Here is a 15620-nt window from a genome sequence, read left to right as displayed (position 1 = left end):
TTTCAGGTTCATTCCGCTGCACAGCTGCAATTAATACATTTACTCCCGAGCCAGGCGCCTTAATTACGCCACACACCCCTAATTAAGTGCCGCGATAAGGCCCGGCGTCAATCACGGGGTAATTAAAGCCCCATACAAAGGCCAATAAACTGCATTTGAATTGTCTGATGGCATGAAAAGGGGGCGGGGCTTATTCTTTTCCATTCCGGTAACTGAATCGTGCGGAAACCGTAGAGCTGCATCTGTGGTGGATGATTTTTCGGATTGGCACGCGTAACTCCGATGACTCAGGGCTTGTTTTGAAGGCACTTGGTCCCTCGGTGGCCGTGGGTGGTGCTCTTCATCGCTCTGAGGATGCGGGGGGAGGTGGGGATGGGTGGAGCCAGATCTGCAGTGCGGTGAATCCGCGGGTCTCCCGCTTCTCTGTCCACTGTGGTTGCGTTGGTGATTGGACCTCCGGTAAACGTCTGATTGATTGGGAGGATATTTTGAAGGTGGGAGGTGTGAGGGACGCTGGACAGGCACTTACGGGAGGGGATTGGTGAGCGGAAGCCTCTAAATAGCTGTGCCTGTGTGCAGAGAGAAGGACAGCGGAGGAAAGAAGCCAATCAGTGAGTGTGAACTGGGGAGGGACGCTGGGAGGTTGGACGTTTTTTTCCTTCCCTTTCCGTTCCATTGTGTGATGGTGAAGAAAACAAATGAAGTGGTGGATTTATTGATGGAAGGAAAATAGAGGTCAAAGGTGAACAACTCAACCTGCTCATCCTGGACTGCTGCGGCCTTCAGATATTGACATTTTTTGCATCCACTTTGATAGGAAGATAGCAAATTGAAAACATGGCATGTCCCAGGGTAATAGGCGCATTTTATACTATTATCAGATAAAAAAGACTAATTGAGTTCCGCGATAAGGCCTGGCGTCAGTCATGTGGTAATTAAACGGCACAGATTGAAACGGGTACTTGGGATTTGTCTGGATTGGGACATCAGCGAATTGGCCAATTAAAAGAACGTCTCAGAGGCTCAATGTCATCTAGAACGCGATCGTGGCCCATTTCCCTGCAGGCCACATCAGTCACCTGACCTTCTACAGGCTCTCCATTCTTCTGCATGCCTGTGGTGTCTGGGGGCCGGGAGTATTCATAACTCAGACGCCGAATGGATGACCTTGAATGTGGCATTGTGATGGGGCGGCTGGTGAGAACAGGTTTAATACGCCACAGGAAGCTGAATGCCAGCGTCCCATTACAGCCCAATCGTCTCTGTGATAGTTTTTAATATTTTAGCAAGCCTTAGATTTAAGAATGAATTGTGATTCATGTCTTGCTTGGTTTTAAACACGCAGGGATGAATTTCTGGTTTCTCCACTGGCCTGAGCCCAGTGTATTAATGTTCTTTCATCGTTATCTGTGGTGGCTTCAAGCAGGAGACCTGATTTGCATTATCTATTAAAATCACACTGCGTTGGTTCTCCTTGTAGAAGTAAAAAGAACAAAATGACGTGAAAAGAGGTGAAAGCAAACAGCAGCAGAACCTAAAAGCTTTTTCCCGTTTGAAGTTGCTGGGATTCTGACAGCGGCGTGGCCTCAAACGCTGTCTGAGGGCGGGGCAGGGCGGGGCAGGACTGGGCAGGGTGATTCGTTGATGCCTCTATAACAATCTCTATATCTAACAGATTATAATATTTTAAACCATCTTTACAAAGTATCCCAACTGAAATGCACGTGACGGTACGTGCATTTGACTGGTAACATCCCATAATGCGCTGCTGTTAGTCAATCAACAGTTGCCAGATCATGAAGCTACAAACTTTTCTCATGAATATTAATGAGATGTCCCCGGCCAAAGAAATGATGAGTGCTAACATGTGAAAATCCAGAACAATTAGCATCCCGGCGTGATTGGTGGAACAACGGCCTGATTTCACACCGGTGCTGAAGACGAACCGCTTTGCATACGCCGTTAATCTGCATTTTCCAGTTTGTTTGTCTGAGGAAACAGGAAGTGAAGATGTAGAGAGTCGTCATTTTTATTCTCGTTCGGAGCACGGTTTGCCTCAGCTGTGCCGGGAACTGGGCTGGAGCTCTAGACGGTCCCTGGGCTCCGGCTTGGGAACATACCGCCTTCTTTTTGTACGTGGGGAGACGAGGGCGGCCTTCCTGTCATTTTGGGGCGCAGGTGTGTGACGTACAGAAACGAGAAATGGACTAATTAATAAATAATAAGGTTTTGCTGAGAGATGGTTGGAAGAGATTCATTTCCCCGGAGCAGAACTCACATTCTCACCTCACTGTTAATACAACCGAACCGGAGACCCAAAAATAACACCAACACCACCCCCGCCCCACCAGACTCCCCACTCCACCCCCCACTTACAGCAGCACCTCCACTACCCGCCTGTCTCGAACCGGCCAGCGCCGCCGTCTAATTAGTTCTTCTGGTGCAGCGCTGCACAAAAATATAGCGAGTCTGTGTGTATATGTATGTGTGTGTGTGTATGTGTGTCTATATGTGTGTGTATGTGTGTGTGTCTGTATGTATGTGTGTGCTGTATGTGTGCGTGTGTCTGTATGTATGTGTGGATAAGTGTGTGTGTGCGTGTGTGTCTGTATGTACGTGTGGATAAGTGTGTGTGCATGCGTATTTGTGTTTGTGTGTGTGCGTGTGGATAAGTGTGTGTGTGCGTGTGTGTCTGTATGCGTGTGCGTCTGTATGTACGTGTGGATAAGTGTGTGTGCATTTGTGTTTGTGCGTGTCCGTGTGGATTAGTGTGTGTGTGTGTGTGTGTGTGAGTGTGTGTGTGTGTGTGTGTGTGTGTGTGTACATATCCTGGTGGGATTTGAACACAGTGCTTAAGTACAGTGAGAGGAGCTTAAACAGCATCTTAGCCAGACAGTTCATCTGCGGCTGTTAAAATGTGCACATAAAGACCGTGTGTGTGTGTGTGTGTGTGTGTGTGTGCATTGGGGGGTTGGGGGGCAGAGCATGCAGATCAAAGACTGGGATCCTGGACTTCAATAAGATTTAATAAAACACACATAGTAATAAATATGCAACACAAATTATAATATTCATATAACAATATAAAATAAGGATCTTCCAAACCTAAGAAAACCCAAGAAAATTGAATCACTAAGACATAAGCACATGCAAACAAACGCACACACACACACATCTAGGTCATTGCAGCCATGATTGTGACCTTCACACACGTAATAAAACGTCCCCTCTTGTCACCTGGCCTGCTGCTATGGTGTTTCTGCGTTTTAATTTCACAAAAACAACACACGTATTCTGCAATCTGAATTAATATTGCATCGTCTGAGTTTATCACCGTCCTTCACATGATTCATATAACAAATTTTACAAAGAGTCTCATTATTTTGGTCAGATTCATAAAATAAGAGGGTTTAGTGCACTTAATATCATTAAAATTCTCATATGGAAGATAAAATTAATGCATTTCATTATTTCCATAATGCAGAGGAACAGTGTGATTATGAAGCTCAGCCACAACATTATAACCACGCACCTAATGAACGCGAACATGAAAGTGATTGTCATTGTGAGACACTGCAGCACAGCACACAGTGACACGGTGAAACATCCTCTGTATTTAACCGTCACCCTTGGTGAGCAGTGGGCACCATGACAGGCGCCCGGGGAGCAGCGTGTGGGGACGGGACCTTCATCAAGGGGACCTCAGTGGCACCTCGGCGATTTATGATTCCGCTTCCTTAACTGCCAGGCCACCACTGCCCCCAAAGTAAAGTGACTCTGGTGGGACTCAAACCCACAACCTTTGAATGGCATCTGCATGGATCAGTGCATCCCACAGATGCTCATTTGGACCTGAGATCTGGAGAATTTGAAGGTTCCTCATGACGTTCTTGAGCAACTGATGCTTTAATTGCAGTTTTGAACTCAGGAGCGGTTCCTGAAGCTCTCTTCTTCACTTCTCAGCTTCCAACAGCTTTTTAATGTCTCTGGAATCAGCTTCCTCCCAAAAAATGGAGAATAATATAGACACACACTTCCTTATAAATCGCCGTTCTAATCATTACATGCAAATTGTTAGAAATTTTGCCCTTCTCTTCACTTTATCTCCATTCTTTAGGAATAATCATTGTGAAGCTGGTATAGAGCAGGAGCGTAGAAGTCGCTCCCGGGGCCACGCGGACCCCTGCAGCACAGCCAATCACTTCAAAGCTGCCAGAGGAGCTGCAGGAAGAGGATTTACATTTCAAGGTCGTGCACGAAATGAAGCAGAGAAGCAGAATCCGCTTTTCTTACGCATGCCCAGCGAACGCTTCGAAAACATATACACATGAATTATACCATTTAAAAAGTTGTATACTCGACAATGAAATGGATCTTTTTCAGTAAATATTTTTATTGTTTAATTCGTACCTTTTTTACGGGATAAAAGCAGCGCTTCTCATGCATGGGAACGAGCAGCGGAATGATAAGGCGTCATCAGCATATACTGGCAAATGGCTTTCTATTATGGATGTGTAATATCGCCCCCCTGCTGCTCTCCCAACGCATTGAATAAGAAGTTGAAGGCTTTTCCGTTGTTTGGGGACCGGAAGGGACCGGACGCCGGGTGTTTTATTCCGCCTGATGCTGTAAACACTCCACTCCTCTGTCCCACTCGACCTTTCGACCCTCCGCTGAGTCAAGCCAAGATCAACCGATTCATCATCACCCCTCCAGTGTGTGAGCGTGTGACATTCTGTTTGTGTATGTGTGGGGGGGCTTTTGTGTAGTTGCATGCACACTTGCGTGTGAGATTGAGTGTCTTTGTGTTTGTATGAGGATAAGTCTGCATGTATACAGAGGCAGATATATATGTCAGGCAGAGAGTGTGTGTGTTTGTGTTTGTGCTGATGGAGTTGATGGTGCAACACAGCAGCTAGTGTTACAGATCATGGGCGTTGCGTAACCTTAACGTAACCTCCCAGCGATTCCACTGTCACAGAGCTGCAGCTTACATAACCAGTCGATCGCTGGTCAGCACTTCTCCGCTTTCTCGTCTGCCTTCTCCTGCTGGGGGGAAGTTTTATCGCCCGCGGTAATAAAGAGAAAAAAAAAAGAAATGTTTGCACTCAGGAAAAATGTCTATGCGGCGTTAATTACGGCCTCTGCCGTTAAAACCTGGCTGCAGCACATGGTTTCTGTTAACAGCCAGCAGCATTAATCACATGCACCGTGCATGCACATGCAGACGCAGAAATGCAGCGATGTGCACGGACCCACACACACTCACGCACGCAAATACACTGTTTCGGTGGTGCAAACCTAATACGTTATGTGCACCGGCCTGTTTTTAGACTCGGAACGTGTTAAGTGGTTGACTTCAGATGCATCTGAAGGTGTGGAGAGAGAGACATGCCGAAATAAACGTGTTATTCACAAATGAAAGTTTTAGAAGCAAGCGTTCTAAAATCGTTGTGATGTTAATAGGTTTTAATGTCTCGCGACAATGTAACAAGGTTGTAATTACAATGTATCAGAGTTGCAATTATTGCCCTAAAAGAACAATAGAGTGAAATACAAAAAAACGTTTCCTTTCTTTATTCTTTGTTTTATTTGTAGTGTTTTTCTGCTTTGTATTTATTACTTGGTTTAATTTTTCATCGGTTTTGCTCGTAATATTGCTCGTCATGTGAAAATATATGATTTACTGAGAGCAGGAAGGCGTGTCACTCATGTCTTATGCGAGACTGGCTTGTTCTCCCTCGTTCTGCAGTCGCCGTCGCTTCAGCAAAGAGAGAAAAGCAAACACATCCGTCTTCATATGTCCATCCCTCCATCCCTGGCCTCCAACCATCTGCTCCGTCACTGAGTCGGAGCTTCATCTCTGTCAGCCGGTGAGGAGGGGTGGACACCGTACGTTTCCACTGTATTTCTGTCTTCACGTCTCCGGCTGGGATGCAGATGTTTCCAGGAGCTTCCTTCTGATTGGCTGCTGCCATGTCGCCAATAATCTGATCTGCAGTTTCATTTTTATTTTCCATTCGGGCATCGCAGGCATATGGACCAGGCTTGCAGAGGTTATTCTCCTAACTTTCAACTCTCCCTTACCCACAATGCACCTGTGACACTCACTACCCACTAATACATTTTATCGTGAAGAACCTCGCATGAAAGCAGGAAATTATCGTGCCCGTAACCGTAATCCGGAAGTTCAGACGTCTCCCTGCATCTGGTTCATCCGGAGAGTGAGCGGCAGGGAGCGCGGAGATGATGCAGAGGCCACCACACGCCCCGGGGTTCTTCTGCGCACAGGAAAGGTTACAGGAGGAAGAGGGGAGAACATCTCTCCAGACCCGCGCGGGCTTTATTCCGCGTCGAGTCAGGCTGCTAGTTAGTATTGATTATTGGCGAGCTGTATGGCATCTTCCAGAGATCGATGGTGCGTTCTGGCACATGCAGAAGATGCATAAAACTAACAAAAAATAAGGCTTTCAGAGATGATGAGGAAAAGTGTGTCAAGGGTTACGCCATCCTGGCCCTCCCGCATAGGTACCAGCAAATTCAGCACTGAGGCAGCGCCACCTCATGGCTGCGGGGAGCAAGTTGGTCTTCTCTCAGGGGTTTAGGGGGTGAAATGGAGACCAAGTCCACCAATCGCCTTCCAATATACATGCAAGTAGGTGAGACATGGATCTGAACATCTGAGATGAAAACTGGGAGATGTTCTGCTAGGAAAACCACACATGGACACGAGTAGAGCAGGATCAAAAAAGGGTTGAGGAACACAACGACTAGCACAGAAACATGGAAGGTTCTTCTTTCAATTTTTAATGTTAAGAAAACGATTTGATCATGAAAGAATGACGTGTTTAATTTGGATTCAAGTGTGATCAACGTATTAAAATCATGAATGAATGTCCATTAATCCATTTTTAATGAGTGAGAATTGTTCGAGGTTTTAATGTTGTGGCGGGCTGACGTTAACCGGCCCGGTCAGTGAAGCTCAGGATGAGACTGTGATCCATTCCCGCCTCTCGGTTCCGGGCGGGGCAGTGCAGCTGGTTTAATACGACACCGTAAAGCCTGAGCTGGATCCTCACCTCTTCTCCTTCAGTGGTGGCCATCAGAGGGCGCGACAGGTGGACTCCACAAGTCTTGGTAGAAACTGGGTCTCCTTGATCTTCGGTTTCCACACCAGGGTTAAGAAGATCTCCCAAACTGTCCAGATTTTCCGGTTTTGTGTGTGTGAAACTCCGCTGGCCTTGACTCTCCAGAGGTCAGGCAGATCCGCAGGTTGTGAGTCGGTCGTCCATATGGTGACGAGGACAGCTGGCTTTTCCCTGAGGTGGAACTCAGAACTCGCTCCAGCGGAATGTTGGACGACTTCTGTCATTTGGTGGTCAATTCATTTTTCAGCCCTGTCTGTTTCTGAGTGACTTTTACATCATATAACAGAACTCCTCACTGAGCATCAGTGGATGGATCGTAACGATCATATCCACAATAATCATTGTACCATGATGTCATTTTGGTGATGAGTCCATGATGGATGATGGAATAAATGGTGACGCCACATGACATGTCATCATCGCCAGGTCATCCAGTTCGGGGTCACGGTACAATTCTTCCTCCATCGACTGCAGACAAAACATGATAGGGTGGTAGTAACCTAGCAGGGTAACACACTCGCCTATGAACCAGAAGACCCAGGTTCAAATCCCACTTACTACCATCGTGTCCTTCAGCAAGACACTTAACCCTGAGTGTCTCCAGGGGGGACTGTCCCTGTAACTTCTGGGTGGTAGTAGCCTAGCGGGTAACACACTCGCCTATGAACCAGGAGACCCAGGTTCAAACCCCACTTACTACCATTGTGTCCCTGAGCAAGACACTTAACCCTGAGTGTCTCCAGGGGGGGACTGTCCCTGTAACTACTGACTGTAAGGCGCTCTGGATAAGGGCGTCTGGTAAATGCTGAAAATGTAAATGATTGAAAATGTTACTTGAAACTCTGAAAAATATTATTTATGGCTGCATGTGCACAGAATTTGTAAAACACCCACAATGCATTGTTCTCAGTGTTTCTCAGATCGCTGCACAGTTGACACCTTTGTGACCAGGTTCATACTACTTGACCTTTCACCCCCAACTGGTCCGTTGGGTTCCCCGCCCCTTCCTCTCATTGGCTGTAGCTCCTCAACATCTGCATGATGGACATCTGGCCGAGGCAGCTGCAGTGTTCTTCTGATTCCTGGGAGGAGTTCCGCCCAGTCTTGGTGGGGTGGAAGAAAATCCTGTCAGCCAATCAGAACGCAGTATTTCGTGATTGTATGACAATCAGTGGCCCTCAGTGCACCACACCACCCTGATTCCTACAAGATTCCTACAAGTTAAGCAGGGAGTGGAATAAAATGTGTGTCACTGGCCAAAAGCGTTACGTAAGCGACTCAGAAGCAGAACGTGGCTTCCTCCTCTCTCAAATGTCAATGTTTTGTAATTTCAGGTCATGTGACATCACCGGGCCACGGAGGAATCAATTCCTTCTGACAAGTGGCCCTCTTATTCGCTGGGACCCTCCAGCGCTTTTGTCATCATTTCGTCCCGCTGTGGCTCTGGGCGCTCGGGCCCCGTTCCTGCCCGGCGTGGAGATGGACGGGCGGAGACTCTTCCTGTCACATCACGGCTCGTCACCGGCAACTTTCAGTGCGCCTCCACAACTTCTTCCTCTCTTCTGGACATCTCTGGTGCTGGTGTAGGACCAGCCAGGGCTCTAGGACTCAGGAGTGAGTGAACAGCGCCATCCTGTGGTTCTCTTGAAGAAAATCCGTCCAAAACACCGTACTGCTTAAATTGTTTTCTGTATAAAATATTAAAACGTTTATTTTGGGAGTAAATTTTCCAGACGTAATCACACAACCATTCCACACTTTAATTTTTTTTTGTATGTTCTACTACCTAATGAAATAAAATGATCTAAGGGGGAAGTATGATGTTGGCTTGAGATGTCTTATCAGGTGTAAACTGTTTTATTAGTTGTTTCTTCTTTGTTCCTTAAGAATTATGAATATTCATGTTTATGCAATATGTTTCAACCTAATTTCAACCTTTTTTACATATATTTTAGTGCTGGGCCGTTATGCTGCGTTAACGTGAGACTCTTATCGGGCGATAAAAACATTTACATTTACATTTACAGCATTTACCAGATGGCCTTATCCAGAGCGACTTAGTCAGTAGTTACAGGGACAGTCTCCCCCTGGAGCAACTTAGGGTTAAAGGTCTTGCTCAGGGACACAATGGTAGTAAATGGGATTTGAACCCGGGTCTTCTGGTTCACAGGCGAGTGTGTTACCCACTAGGCTACTACCACCCTAAAAAAAATATCGCCATTAATCTATTCACAAAGTTGTGTTGGGAGCTGGTCTATACTACACAAGCTATTGTGCCGGAGTTAAATGGTTACACTAGATTTATAAGTATATTTCTTCTTTGTTGTGTCTTTTAGTTTCTTATTTCCTAAAGACATTTATTTTGTTTTTGAGACCCGGTTCAGGTCTCTTGGACATATGGCATGAGTTGTGAGAGTAGAGAGAGGTGAAGAAAGACGCGATGTTCTGACGCGACCTTGCTTTTTACTTTATATACTTTAAAATTAATATTCACACACAAGCACAACCACAATGCTCTTCTTAGCATTTTAATAAAAGAGCAGAAAAACATTGAGGAATTATGGCTGATGGCTTCACATAAACACCAACAAAATCTATTTTTTTATACGGGGGATAGTGATTGGCTGAGAGGATCATGATGCTGCACATATTACATTACACAAGGTCATGTGACCCCATTCGGGGCGTAAATAAAAACGCTTAAATCATAGTTGCAGCATTGTGAACAACGTCTTATAACAAAAGATTATTTTTTATAATATATTATATTCTCTAAACAATAAACTCTGTTGTACACACAATATAAAGGATTATGCAGATTCCAATTCAACTGGTAAAATGTGAACAAGGCAAGTCGAGGACAAAAAAGAAAGGACAAAATGACATTCAGACTCTCTCTCACTCACACACACACACACACACACACACACACACACAGAAACCCTTCACTCGCCCTCCCTCTGTTCTTATTTACAGAGAGGTTATAGATTTAAAGACGCCAGAAATATTCTCCTTCTAAGCTTTTACCAACATGGCACAAGAATCTGATTAAATGTCTTCAACCAGACGGCAGGATTTTCAGAAACACTGAAGATGTCCCTGTTGTAGTGTGTAGAGGGTGGGCCATTTATATGGATACACCTTAATAAAATGGGAATGGTTGGTGACATTGAACACATTTTATAAGTGGTCAGAAACTACGTTAAAACCAAGCACACCATTGTTTTTCTTGTGAAATTACCTATAAGTTTGATGTGTCACATGACCCTCTTCCTATTGAAAAAATAAAAGTTGTATCCAAGATGACCGACTTCAAAATGGCCACTATGGTCACCACCCATCTTGAAAAGTTTGCCCCCTCATACATACTAATGTGCCACACACAGGACGTTAATGTCACCAACCATTCCCGTTTTATTAAGGTGGATCCATATAAATGGCCACCCTGTATATTAGACTGTATGTTAGACTGGACACACACAGAACACTTTTAACAAAATGTTTGGTTACGGTACGTTCCTTAGCGAGTGGAGAGTACGTGAATTTAGGAGGAAAGACCAGGCGTGGAATGTTGAACAGAAACCGGCATTAGGAACGGCGCGGCGTACAAAAGAACGGAAAAACACACACGCTGAATGTAAACCAGTATGCGGTCTGCACGGCCCGGTTACGCACAGAAAGATCAACTGTGGTCAGTTGTGCTTCTAAAAATGATGGTTCTGGTGCAGCGTGGCGTGAATTACGGAGCGACGGGGATGTCTGCGGGCGTGCCGCGGGCTCAGCTGTTGTTCTGCGGACCGTTGATGACGTTCCCGCCCGGAGGGGCGATGTGGATGGAGTCCAGGATGGGCCGCAGGACCTGCCCGAACGGCCTGCAGGGGGCAGCAGACAGACAGGAGTGCGTCAAGCGTCTCCGAGGCGCGGTAGACGCCGGGAGCGGGAAGAGCGACTCACGTGGAGAGCACCTCGGACGGCAGGTCGGTGATGTACGATGGGATCTTGTGGCCTGTCAGGAACTGGGCCACCTCGTTGCTGAAGGTGTTGCAGTTGTGCTCGAACAGTCGGTACCTTTCTCCCCTGAAGACACACACAGCGGTTAGAGCCACGCGCCACGCCACACCGAGCACGGGCGGGGACGTCCACACGCACCGGTACGCCGTCTCTCCCAGCGAGGACAGGTAGTCCATAAAGATCTCCTCGTTCACCTCCGTGCTCCCGAGTTCCACCACGTTGTCTGGGGGTCCCAGCATCGTGCCGCCCTGTACAAATAAAGAGCGGAGAGGTGAGGGCCAGACGCTCGGCACGGGTCTCGGCGCCGGGAGGGGGGGACATGTCGCACCGGTGGACAGCTCGAGATCCCCACTCCTCCGAAGAAGAACTCCTCGCCGTAGACCACGATGGACGTGTGCCTGTGAGCAGAGAGACGGAGTGTCAGGGACGTGTGGAACCCTGAGGTGTACAAGTCTGGTGAGAGCTTACCAAATTCCGTCCAGCTGCTTTCCTGCGGGGGACAAAGGACAAATGCAGAATTAATAACCGTACATGCCCGGTTCACGAGAACAAACTGGTAAATGTTATCTGGAGTCCATTTAAAAGGCAGAACTGTGTGGAAGGATGCCGAATCAGCGGCCTGCTGCGGGCCTCGGGCCTCGCTCCTCACCCAGCATGATGGGGCTGAGCTGCCGCGCCATGCCCCGGGACAGGTCGTAAATGTAGAGCTGAACGGAGAATGCTGCGCTCGTCTGCTCCATGGTCCCGCGGTTAGCTCGCTGCTAATCCCTTAGCCGAGAGCTAACTAGTCACTCGGCCCGGTGGACGGTATTTAAAAAGGAGAATTCGACTTCCAGGGTGGACAGACGGTCAGAAGAATGAAAAGGTTTCAAAATAAAGGTCGCGACGCGGTAAAAAAAATACGAATTAGGCAGCAGAGTTGTAAAAAAATTCGAATTAGGCAGCAGAGTTGCCGGATGATGACAAGCAGATTCTGTCAAACATCGCAGGACTGGAGGGGTGGGCGGAGCAAAGGGGTGCCAGATTGGGGTAGTTTCCAGTCAAATCCCATAGATGTATTATTTTTAGGGCTGCACGATTTGGGGAAAAAAGACATATTGCAATTATTGAGATCAATATTGCGATATGATAAGGGCACTTGCTTGTATATCAATGAAAAGTCGCATACAAATTACTAATAGTGAAATGTTTAATTTCAAAGTGAAACATACAAACTACTTATAACAACTTGAAATGCCCAGTGCTTTCAAAATCAAATATTCTACTAAATTAAATAATCACAAAAAAGTCTTTACTTTAAAAAACATTACTGTCGAACAACAAACCCAGGTAAGGCTAAACAACTGTTTTGATTATATTTGGCCATTATAAAATCCCGTATTATAGTTCTTACGTTTAACCAAAACGTTGTTTGGAGGCTGACTTGAACACAGGGATGCATAGCTTTGCTAGCTTACCTAAAGTTAAGATTTGTAAACTGAGGTGAATTTCATTAGGAAACCTTCAAAGTTTGAGAAAAGTTAACTAAACAGCTAAGAACAGTCTAAATAGTTAATGCCTACGTTTAGCCAAAACGTTGTTTGGAGGCTGACTTGAACACAGGAATGCATAGCTTCGCTATCTTAGCCTATCTTAGATAAGGTTAAGACTTATAAAACTGGATTTTATAATGGCCAAATATATTCAAAACAACTGTCCAGCCTTACCTATGAAATGTAATCCCCCGGGATCTGGTTTGGAGCGTACAGCGGTTTGTACAGCCCCAAGCAGCACAAGAGTGAGGCATTTTTATGCACTTCTCTCCATAGACATGTATATGCTTCACGCCACAGCAGAGCCTCTCGCAATATGGCGGCGATGTTGACGTACGTCTACCCATATGTCTATGCGAATCACGAATCTGAGGTCTCCATTGAACCGAATCGAAAGTCATGTGACCAAACACGTCACATTTAAATCGCAGTTTTTTGCGTTCATGTAATCGCACAGACTGACATCGAGATTGCGATTAGATTAATCGTGCAGCACTATTTATCATATCGATGTTGATATAATCCTTACATTATTATGTTGTTGTTCATTTATGAGTATGTATGATATGTTCAAACAAAATAGCAAAACAAATTAAAGTTTTTTGTTCAACTCAACGTCAGATGACATGAATTGATCAGCCAGAAGACACGGCCATCCAATCTGGCAACCGAGCGAGGGACCCCCAGTTTGGCCCAGAGCGCCACCTAGGGACCGTGAAAACGTCCTGCGTGTAAAAGACACGAACGCTGTACAAACCTCCACTGCGGCTGCGGCCTGGTCAGTGTAGATGATCTGCATGAAGAGCATAAAGATGTTCTTACTGCAGCCATATAAAAGCGTTTTGTCTAATATAGCCGAGTTAAAAACAACAGACGGATGAGGTGTCTGCAGCTGTATAAAAATGGATATTTATGAGGGCAGCAAGCCATGAGAGGGGCACAGGGGTCATGTGAGTTGTCATGGCGACCAGGTTTCTATAGAAAGCATGACATCACAATGGAACCGTGACGTTCTCGTGGAAACAAGCGGTGAGTCATGGTTATCTGTTTCTACGGTAACTAGTGTGTAAGTCATGAGAGGGGGCGATGTCTTTACTGATGGATTCTGTTGGATTCCTTTTCAATCCGTTTGTCGTGGGGGAAGGATTTTGCTTCACTGAGAGCAGATGACAGAGGAAGGATGGCCTCGGCGTATTCTAGATTAAAACCTGGTGCTGGAGGCATCTTCTTTGACTTGATTGACTGATTTATTAATTGACTGATTGAATGAAACTAAAAACCATCAGGGCAAGATGGAACTGGGCCGTTGTGACCAGAGTTGTAGGAAAGCTGCAGATCGACGGGCTCGGTGACTCGGTCCCGTCTCAAGCTGTGTTTTCAGCCTGCAGAACGTGACCGGATGTGGCCTCCCCGGCGTCTTCTTAGAGAATTAAACCAACGAGTTTTCCGTTCTGTCGACTCATTCAGCTACGTTCTACTTTCTTATCCACAGGGCAGATGGACATTTACTCCCACCATGGGCTCCTTCTAAAACGTAACCAGAAAAAACAGTTCCATCTCCGGATGGTGAGACCACCACCAGAGCACCACCATCACCCTCCATCTTCACATTTGTTTCTCCCATGAGATGTTTCTGCTGCTCTGATGAACGAACACGATGATCAGACCCGATTAATGCAGTGAGAAAAGCCCACTGCAGAGCGAGAGGGCAGCATCCTGGCAGCCACGTGACTTCTGTTATGGTGGCCACGCCCGGCCACGCCCACAGGGCTGTTTTTATTTACAAAATGAGGAGTGGATACATGATGTTTAGTTACTGATGAAGGCTGACTACTGTCACAGAACCAAAACCATAAATTTGCACATTTAGCGTAACAACATGGCATTTTACGCCAAGCTGTGCAAACCCAACATCACCCCCAGCACCGAAGGCAGTGATCTCGTGGTTCTTCTCCTGCACCACACGCCACTTCACTTGGGGTGCGATTTGCACGCTGTTGTGTGTAAAGCGAGTGTGAAGCGCGTGGGCAGCAGGAGTCATGTGACTCACCGGCGCTCTGATCTCATATGCTGGCTCTGCTGTGGTGCTGAGAACTTCCTTCACGTCGGAGGTCCAAGAACGGAGATGGTTTTCTGCTGGATTCTCTTCTTCTGTCGGGCCAGTGGTGGCCTAGCGGTAAAGGAAGCGGCCCCTTCCGGTAATCAGAAGGTTGCCGGTTTGAATCCCGATCCGCCAAGGTGCCACTGAGGGGCCACTGAGCAAAGCACCGTCCCCACGCACTGCTCCCCGGGCACCTGTCAAGGTGCCCACTGCTCACTCAGGGTGATGGGTTAAATGCAGAGGACACATTTCACTGTGTGCTGTGCTTCTGTGTATTACAAGTGACAATCACTTCACAACACTTCTTATAATGCCTCATAAAAGCAGAGACATTTTTATTAAATATGACAACCACCCATCCTGGGTCCTCACTACACTGAGGTGGGAGGAAACCGGAGGACCCGGGAGAGACCCGGCCACCATGGGGAGAACATGCAAACTCCGCCCACACAAGGACTGAGCCGGGATTCAAGCTTGGAGGCATGTGGTCACGTTTATGAAAATGAATAGAAGGATAAACTGATGCAGCTGAATAATTTATATACTGACAAGCAGCGGGCGACACATATAAGACATAAAAACACGACCTAGCAGGCGAGGAGGAAGGTTGTGGCTTCGAGGTGCCACCGAGGTCCCCACACGCTGCTTCCCGGGCGCCTGTCATGGTGCCCACTGCTCACCAAGGGTGATGGTTAAAAACAGAGGACACGTTTCACCATGTGCTGTGCTGCAGTGTTTCACATTGACCATCACTTCACTTCCACTTTTGCTGTCTGCTCTGCTCTGATTGGTGAAATTTACAGAATAATGAATCAGCAGAACAGAATA

General features: G+C 46.6%; 1 protein-coding gene across 1 annotated transcript; it reads right to left on the bottom strand.

The window, feature by feature from the left end:
- Window positions 1-10472: 10472 nt before the first annotated feature.
- desi1a (desumoylating isopeptidase 1a) lies at window positions 10473-12289 on the bottom strand. Its single transcript, XM_028986732.1, has 6 exons — window positions 11809-12289; window positions 11628-11649; window positions 11488-11557; window positions 11298-11407; window positions 11103-11225; window positions 10473-11020 (listed from the first exon to the last, which is right to left on the bottom strand). The coding sequence occupies exons 1-6, from the start codon at window positions 11897-11899 to the stop codon at window positions 10927-10929; spliced, it is 510 nt and encodes a 169-aa protein (XP_028842565.1). The 5' UTR covers window positions 11900-12289; the 3' UTR covers window positions 10473-10926.
- Between the last annotated feature and the right edge of the window lie 3331 nt (window positions 12290-15620).

The sequence above is a fragment of the Denticeps clupeoides genome, chromosome 7 (genome assembly GCF_900700375.1).
Source record: "Denticeps clupeoides chromosome 7, fDenClu1.1, whole genome shotgun sequence".
NCBI lineage: Eukaryota > Metazoa > Chordata > Actinopteri > Clupeiformes > Denticipitidae > Denticeps > Denticeps clupeoides.
This window is presented reverse-complemented; position numbering and strand designations above follow the sequence as displayed.

Bases quoted from the DNA above. Each gene is read 5' to 3' on its own strand.
- desi1a (XM_028986732.1), bottom strand. From the start codon at position 11,899: ATGGAGCAGACGAGCGCAGCATTCTCCGTTCAGCTCTACATTTACGAC. The intron at 11,650-11,808 runs GTGAGGAGCGAG...TGTCCCCCGCAG, and splicing joins GCTCAGCCCCATCATGCTGG to GAAAGCAGCTGGACGGAATT. The intron at 11,408-11,487 runs GTGCGACATGTC...TTATTTGTACAG, and splicing joins GGATCTCGAGCTGTCCACCG to GGCGGCACGATGCTGGGACC.